Source organism: Pinus tabuliformis, chromosome 5_2, assembly GCF_031772625.1.
Source record: "Pinus tabuliformis cultivar Carrire ecotype Pingquan chromosome 5_2, CPIR1, whole genome shotgun sequence".
NCBI lineage: Eukaryota > Viridiplantae > Streptophyta > Pinopsida > Pinales > Pinaceae > Pinus > Pinus tabuliformis.
Genome location: NC_142306.1, coordinates 324,429,561 through 324,438,495, shown reverse-complemented (window position 1 = coordinate 324,438,495; position 8,935 = coordinate 324,429,561). Strand labels below are relative to the sequence as shown.

Here is an 8,935-nt window from a genome sequence, read left to right as displayed (position 1 = left end):
AACGTCAAATGGAATACAATGGTGAGCGATGCAGGCACCTGATCACCAGTATGAACAACTGATCACCTCTTGCTATTGTCGGCACCTTCAAATGACCTCATTTACTTCCCATTATTGTTGTCATCCATTTGATAACTTTATCATCTACGTTCAGCACTGCAGACTAAATTTCAATGGCCAACCATTTTTCCCCTCAGTCCCACTGTATACAAAATCTCGATGTCCCGTCCTTCAGCCCACTATGCGATAGGCTACATTAATTGTCGTCACAACGTAAAGAAGAAATAGAAATTAAGCGGGCCCTTGAGACTGAGATCCGGTAAATGATATCGACTAACCATTCTATTTGTGGTAGAAGGAGATTTAGAGTGACGTTTTTTATAATTATTTAGGAATAAAATTTGACAAGGATGTATTTGGAATGATAAATTTGTCTAGAAAATTTTTCATAATCTAAATGTTTTACGATTTTTCAAAAATTGAATTTATATAAATAATAAAAAATTAATTTAAATAACGAAATAAAAATTTGAAAAAAAAACATATTCAAATAAAAAATCTCAAAAACAAATATCTAAAAAATTCTAATAACTAGCCCAACCATATTTATATAAACATATATACAACTACATTTTCCAATATGGTTGATATATGTTGATAGGCTTTTATCAATCACATTAATAATTATTATAGGTATTTAGAATTATTTTATGAATCAAGCTATTTATATTATGGTACAAAAAGTCAAAAAGTTACATCAGTGTTACAACAAGGCCATGGCCCTGTAAATCCTGCCGAGAGATTGATAGTTTGCCCAAATTTATACATACCCAAAGTTGAACATATTCAAAAATTGGATGCTGAACATGGACATGCTGAGACAAACGAACATATCGACACTGAACACTACTTAAACATGGACTAACAGACATATGGATCCATATTGCCAACACATAGATTTTAAAATCCAGACTAAAGCCAAACACATACAGAAAACAAGATTCGAAGACAGAGTAATGCTCCCACTTCCAGGCTGCCGAGAGCGAACTAGTTGATTGGATTAATCATCGTCCGTGGTGTAGGGCTCTTCCTCCACCCTGCACCCAAATTGCCGGGAGTCATCCGAGTCAAAGAGAGGGACCATCGAGCAAGTAGGGACCCCCTGAGCAGGCTCGCTTGGACCCGCAAGGCCTGCTTGAGTAGCCGGGGTGGAACTTTCCATAGCAGGGCGTTGCAGATCAATTGTGGGCATTGTCCCTTGAGCTGGTGGTGGGTTTTCCTGATTTAATTCCACCTGACCTCTGAGATTATCACAGTGCTCGACAATAACAGATACAATGAAAGTGGAGTTGGCGAGTGTGCAGGGTATCCGATACCTGACTGTGGGGTGCGCTTCATGTCCACATTCTGTTATGCTTCCGCTCCCAGGCCCTCTACCACGTCCCGCTGTTATGCCATGGAGGCGATGCTGCTCAGATGTAACTTCGATGGAGGAAGAAGGAGAAATGGGGCCAGTCCTTTGAGCGGTAGCCCGACCGCGAGAGCCTCCTCGTCGACTGCTCATTCTGAGACGCTCTCTCCTCATTGCTACATTCAGAGGATGAGCCAGCTTGCAAAAACCCAGAGAGGAGAAATTAACCAAGACGGGGGCCGCAGAATTTGGCTTACAATGCTTGTAAACCACTCTCAAGCTTGGGACAATACCTGAGTTGGGCACAGAGCAAGAATGTCCCTGTGCAATCCCCCACATCACCGAGGAGTGCTCCAGCGTTGTAGTGGAGTGCCCAACAACTTCAAATGAATGCGTAAATGTAACAGAGGCTACTGGAATATGAAGCGCCATCGCACAGGTTACCAGGAGGCCAATTAAGGAGGACAAGACCAGTAATAATACCCGCATTGAAGTTCCTGCATGCGCCCATTTGAAACATTCTGTAGGGTACTGCGTGGCACGCAAGGGCTGACACATGCCCATGTGACGCACCACCTGTGAGCTGCCATGCCTTTTAAGCACCCGCATCCGGGAGGGAGAGATCTTTCTGCACCAAAGAAATACAATCCTTTTTGAGTTGGTCATCCTCTACCATGTCAAGAGAACCTGAGAAGTAGGGAAGTAGCTGAGATACGCCCTGGTTAGCCAGTCTGTCTGCTACTTGGTTTGTTGTTCTTCTTACATGCTGGAAGGTTATGCTTTGGGGATTTTTTAGCTTTTCCTCCAGTGATTCCAATCTACTGAGCAATCGCCAGCTTGATGCTACCTTAACTGCGGTAGCCCCTACCTGTATTCTTTTAGCAGCGGCTATAAGAATGAAAGAGTCTCCTTCGACCTCAAGAGGGAAGAAGTGCTTTTGTTCTGATATGCAAATCCCTTCCTAGAGTCCTTCCAATTCTGCTGCATTATTAGTGTCTTTGCCAATTGATCCGTAGAATATATGCAATATTGCTCCTGTGTAGCTTCTGAAGATTCCCCCAAATCCCGTAGGCCCAAGATTACCTTTGGCAGCCCCATCAAAATTCAACTTGTATGAGTTGATTGCCAGTGGGGACCAGGATAGCGGAGAGGCGGTGCTAGTTGTGGGACGGGTGTTGACCTTTGCTAAAGAGGAGAGGTCTAAATTCCATTCTTTCAGTATATTACGTTCCTACTGAGATTCTGGCAGATCTGTATCATACCAGGTTCTGATGGCTAAAGTTTCTTGTAAATTTTTTTTGAAGATGAGCCACAGAGCGTCTATTGACCGGTAGGAATTATTGAAGATTATGTAGTTTCGTTCCTTCCAGAGAATCCAATATATAAACCCTGGTATTGGACTCCACAGAGAGTTGAGAAGCTGGCTTTTGAAAGGGTTCTTAGTCCATTTCCTTATAGTTTCTGTTACATCCTCCATCCTTGCTTCTGATCTCATGTCACATTTTTCAACTTTCTTCCAAAGTTGCGTAGCTAGCGAACATGTTTCCATTAAATGACTTATGGTTTCAGAGTTGAGATTACAATTTGGGCATCTGGATGGCCCAATAAATCCATGCTTGAGTAGGTTGTCCCAAGTGAGTATGCGCCTTTTACTTAGAAGCCATAAGAAAGTTGAAATTTTGGGCCATAGTCCTGGTTGCCAGACTTTTTCCCAAATTTGGTCCTTGTCTGTCTGGATGTCTGAATAGCGCAGTTGGTGAGCTTCTTTAGTGGTAAATGTTCTTTTGGGAGTATGACCCCATCTTAATCTGTCCTGCTGGTTGGAGTAACGAATTCTTCTGTAGGTGAGTTCTTGATTGATGTCAGAATGCGTTTCTCCCTGCCAGTCCATCTGCCAGAGGCTAGCTGGTTTCCAGATTTGGAAGTCATGATGTGTGGATTGTTGCCAGAATTGATGAACACGGGTGAGGTTCACTTGCTGCATGTGAATTTGCCAAAGAGGATTTTGAAATAAAGTTGCCAGTTTTGGGAGTTGTTGCCATGAATCCTCCCAGAACCTTGCTGTCGTGCCTGAGTGAATTTCCCAGAAGCTATGCTCTTGAATGAAATTGCTGTGAAGCTTTGCAGTGTTCCAGATTGGTGATCCCTGGGTTGTGGAGTTGATTCTTATGAGATCGGTCCATTGACTTCCCAGGACATATTTTGCTTGCCATAGTCTGGCCCATGGTGAGTGTGGCTTAGAGATCCAATTCAACCACATTCGGGCTCCCATTGTATTGCTGCTTTGGAGAGGATCTCTTAATCCTAGACCTCCTTCTGATTTGATTTTGCAGACTTCTTTCCAGTTAACAAGAGCCCATTTTCTGTTCAGTCCAGAGGAGCCCCAAAGGAAGTTGCGCTGAAGGTTGCGTATGGCTTTAAGGACCCATTTTGGAGCTGCCATAATGGAAAAAAGATACAATGGCATTGCTTGTAAGACCGATTTGATTAAGACTAATCTGCCCGCCATGTTTAGAGCACGAAAAGTCCATGACGAGAGCTTTGATTCTAATTTATCTAGGAGAGACCTCCAAGAAGCATGCTTGATGGCAGAGTCCGATAGGGGTGCCCCTAGGTATTTAGATGGAAGCTTGGATATGGTGAACCCCAGAATTCTGGCAATATTCCTTTGCGTAGAGGGGGGGGGGGGGGTGTTGAAGAAGAAGAGCTGAGATTTCGAGGCATTGATGGATGTGCCAGAGGCGTCGGAGAAGAGGGAGAGCAGAGATTTGAAGACAGAGGCTTCTTGCGAGGAGGGATGACCAAATAACATAGTGTCATCAACAAACTACTGATGGGACTGAGGATTAAGACCATGGATGGAGATTCCCTTTAGAGCTTGGGAGGAAACAGCGGATTTGAGAAGCCTGCTGAGCCCTTCTGCCATTAGAACAAAGAGGAAATGTGAAAGAGGATCCCCCTGCCTAATGCCACGAGAGGGACGGAAAGGAGAGGAGGGTGAACCATTCAGCAGGACAGAGAAGCTCGGAGAGGAAATTAGATTCATGATCCATCTGGTCCAAGTTGCACTGAAACCAAAAGCTAGTAGCATTTTGTGAATGTAATTCCAACTAAGTTTATCAAAGGCTTTAGAGAGATCCAGTTTTAGTATCATACTTGGTTTTTTTAGAAGCTTTAATGAGTGAATCACCTCATTTGATAGAATTATTCCATCCATGATCTGTCGTCCTTCTACATATCCCGTCTGTTCTGGAGAAATGAGTAGTGGAAGGAGAGGTTTAAGCCTGTTCGCTATTACCTTTGAGATGAGCTTATAGATAACATTGCATAGCACGATTGGTCTATATTTTTCAGGCTTGTTTGGTTCTTCACCTTTGGGAACCAATGCTATGAAGGTGGAATTGAGGGCAGGAAGAATCCAGTGCATGATTCTTGATTCCTCCACTAGTTCCCAAACCTCAGCTTTAATGAGCTCCCAAAATTCATCAAAGAAATTGGCTGTGAAGCCGTCAGGCCTAGGAGCCTTGCCATCTTTAAGTTGGGCCATGGATTCTTCAACTTCCCTTAGTGACGTAGGCTGAAGCAGTTTATTATTGTGATCCTCTGTTATGATTCGAGGCATGTGTTTCATGATGGTTCTAATTGCCTCATCTCTGTTGCCTGTGGGCTCCCTGAGAATGTCCTGAAAGTAGCCTGTGAATTCCTTCTCCATATCTTCATGTGCTCCGATTCTTTCCCCTTGTTGATTTTTTATTAATGTAATGTTATTATGCATTTGCCTTTGGATGGCGGTTTTATGGAAGAATTTGGTGTTCTTCTCCCCCTCTTTTAGCCAACTGATTCTGGATTTTTGACGCTAGAGAATTTCCTCTTGTTTCCTGCGCTCTTCAATTTGATTCCAAAGGATCTGCTCCTGTTGTGTCTGTTCATCTGTTCTGCCTTCTAGAATGAAAGTTTGTTGAAGTGCTTTCATTTGCTGTTCCAGTCTCTGGCGATTCTCCTGTATGTTGCCAAAATGTGTGCGATTCCAGACTTTGAGGACTTGTTTTGAGTTTTTCAATTTTTGTTGGAATTGATACATTTTGGCCCCCTCTGGCGGTATATAATATTTCCATGCCTCTATTACCACTGTCTTGAAATTCGGATTCGTGGGCCAGAAGGCTTCCAATCGGAAGGGTCTATTGCTGCGAGTGCCTGGCCTAGACCATTGTAGCAAAATTAGCCAGTGATCGGATCCTCCTTGGGGTATGATGGAAGCATTGAAGTCCCCTCCCAGGTGGATTGCATTATCCGAGATGAGGAACCTATCGAGCCTAAAGGCTATGTGATGAATGCCTTGGCGCTTATTAGTCCAAGTAAAAATTCCATTGGAGGTCGGAATATCCATGAGTTGATTGCTTTGAATGAATTCTCTGAGGCCTTTGTTGTCACTGTCGAGCCTGATTCTGCCTCCTTTTTTCTCCTCCATAGATTTTATGATGTTGAAGTCTCCTCCACCGATCCAGAGGGGAAACTGCCTGTTCTCATTTAGGATAGAGATTGTTTCCAGAAGATCTAGTTTTTGCTGAATAGTCTGCGGAAAATACACATTTGAGAGATGCCCATGTATGTTGGTGCCGATGAGGTGGAAGGACGCTTGGATAAGATGATGGGTGGCATGGAAATCATATAGTGAAAGAGTCTTCGGGTTCCACAGAATGGCAAGTCCACCTGAAGCCCCTGAGGCGTCAACTGAAATTGAATGGCTACCTGCCCAGATCTTGTTTCGAATTCTTTCAATAGCTATGTTGCTGCTTTTTGTCTCTTGAAGAAAAACTATGGATGGTTTTTCTTGTTGAATCAGGTTTTTGATCATTCGATGTTTTGAGGGGATGTTGAGTCCTCTCACATTCCAGGAGATGAGCTTCATGGAAACTGAGGTTTGGGTTTATAGAACTTTGTCAACTTAGGGAATCGCCCCGATTCCATAAGTATTTCTCCCACTATTATGGTCCTCTATAGATCTGTCTTGCGTCCCCTTTTCTTGGTTTCTTTGAGCGTTTTTTTTCCATCCCAGGGGCTTCCTCCTTGTATACCCAGACTTTTATTGTGCTGCACTTTGGTCAGGACTCCTTCAAGTCTGTCGATTTGCCAAGGGGGAATTGAGTTGTATTCTTTTTGTTTGCAGGTCGTTTCAAGTTTGAAGATATCAAGACCATCTATGCTAACATGCTCCAAATCTTCCTCCATGATGATAGGGGGGCTCTGGTCTTCCTCATCTGCGTCTTCCTGAAGACTGAGAGCAAGAGCTACATCTAGGTCCATGGCCGAGGCCTGCTGTTTAAAATCTAGCATAGATTTCCCCTGGGAAGAGGGGAAAGGGTTGTGCTCTGAAACCATTTTAGAATTATCCGAAGGAGGGTTAGGTGTGTGGTGAGAAGAGACTGGATCTGAGGACTGCATGGGGGCTAAGTGGTTAAGGGAAGATGAAGGCATAGAAATATTCTCCAAGGGATCAGAGCTAGGTTGGTCCTGCGGATCTTGAGAAGAAAGCAAAGAGAATCTGTTCTGTGAATCTGATTTGATGGCATTATCAGGGATAGTCGGGCTTTTCTTGGCATGCCTACGGCGGTTAGGAACTTTGGTGAAACCTTCCGAGTCTTTATTGGTGTCATTGGAAGAGGCTTTAGACTGCAATTTCAACGGACAGTCTCGGAAGAGGTGGCCATGCTCATGACATTTGCGGCAGCGAAAGGGGATATGCTCATAATCTAAAGGTTGTGTTCATTCAAAGTCATCATGAAAGAGACTTACCGAGTCAGCTAAAGCCTTAGTCAGGTGCATCTGAACGCAGATCCTGGCGTACGAGGTGTATTTGCAGGTTTTTGTTTCCGCCGCAACTTTGATGAAGGTCCCAAGTTTGTTGCCAATGTCTGCAAGCGTTTCTTCTTTCCAGTATTCCACTGGGAGGGAATACATTCGTATCCATACTGGAGCCCAGCTGAAATCTTCTTTATCAGGGTTAAATCTTGGCTTCCACTTCGTGAGATAAAGTCCTGAGGAGTTAAAGAAATATGGGCCGCCTTCGAATATCCGTGCTTTGTCCTCCACACAATGGAAGATGGCTGTGAAGAAACCTTTCGAGCCAAGCTGCAGGGTAACTTGTCCTTTGGGCTTCCATTTTGAGGCTATCCAGCCCTGCAATGCCTTTTCAGTAGGCCAGAATCCAAGAAACTTTCCTATTAGCGCATGATCCTGCATGTATTGGATCTCACCATTGATGCGATGACTTGGCAGATCAACCTTGATGCGTTCTACAGCCTTCGGAATACAGGTGGCCGAGGTCGCCTTTGGCTGTGACGAAGAAGCTTTTTGGTGCGCCTCTTTTTCTATATTCACCGTATCATTCTGGGCTATAGGTATCTCTTTTCCATGCATTCTTTGTCCTCCCTGCTCAGCTTCAGGGACCGCGCCAGAAGGGGTCAGAGGTGTCGCGTGTTGTTCCGTGTCAGAGTTTGGAGTGTTAAGAGGAAGGGGGCAGAGCCCTCCCCTCCTGCAGGCTTTGCCATTGAAGGCTTTCAGAAGGAGTCCGGCGGCGTGAGCTCGAGCCATCAGAGGCGATCGGTGATTAGGGTTCTCAAAAGTGTTGTAGGCGGGATGATCGCTGCATCGGTTCCTCTCCAAAAATATAATCACTTGAGATCGAAACCATTCTCCAGGTATTTAGAATTATTAATAACTATATAAATAACTATATAGAATTATTAGTAACTATTTAAATATTAACAATCAGATTATTTATATATATCACTGTATAAATATTATATTAATATTATAATAATTATATAAACTCCTAATATATATTAATTAATAATAAGAATAGCTCATAATAATATTAGATTATCATTATATTATTTAAAAATCTAATAATATAAAATTATAAATAATAATAATAATATTTGATTATAATATTATAATAATATACAATATAATAACCATATTATCGTAATAGTATAATCAATATTATTATAATATTATTAGGAATTTATATTATTATTATAATATTAATATAATATTTATATAATAATGTATAGATATAATCTCATTGTTAATATTTATATAATTATTAATAATATTCTATTATAATATTATAATAATATTATATTACTATATATTATTATAATAATATACAAATATAATTATTATTATTATTATTATTATATAACCAATATTATTATAATATATTACTATAATAAGAACAATAAAAACCAATTATTTATTATTTATGATAATTAATAACTATACAAATACTAGCAACTACATTCTTATATAATTATATATTTATGATTATTATATTATTATTATTATAATAATATAAACTCATAATAATATTAGTATTATTAATTATTATTATCATTCTTAAACTTTAGTATTTTTAATATTTATCTTAGGGTTTGTATACATTGGGTTTATAATATTAGTTTCCTTTGTTTATTATTACCTAATGATTTAATACTAAAATCCGAAGGGATTATGAATCAACGG

At 41.2% G+C, this 8,935-nt stretch overlaps 1 protein-coding gene across 1 annotated transcript; it reads right to left on the bottom strand.

Annotated features, from left to right (window-relative positions):
- Positions 1-5,267: 5,267 nt before the first annotated feature.
- On the bottom strand, positions 5,268-6,320 carry LOC149158814 (uncharacterized). The gene has a single exon (XM_089434108.1). It carries the CDS (start codon positions 6,318-6,320, stop codon positions 5,268-5,270), a length of 1,053 nt encoding a protein of 350 aa, XP_089290234.1.
- Positions 6,321-8,935: the final 2,615 nt, after the last annotated feature.

What these genes read in the sequence shown, in the direction of transcription:
- LOC149158814 (XM_089434108.1), bottom strand. Translation starts at nt 6,320, where the DNA reads ATGAAGCTCATCTCCTGGAATGTGAGAGGACTCAACATCCCCTCAAAA.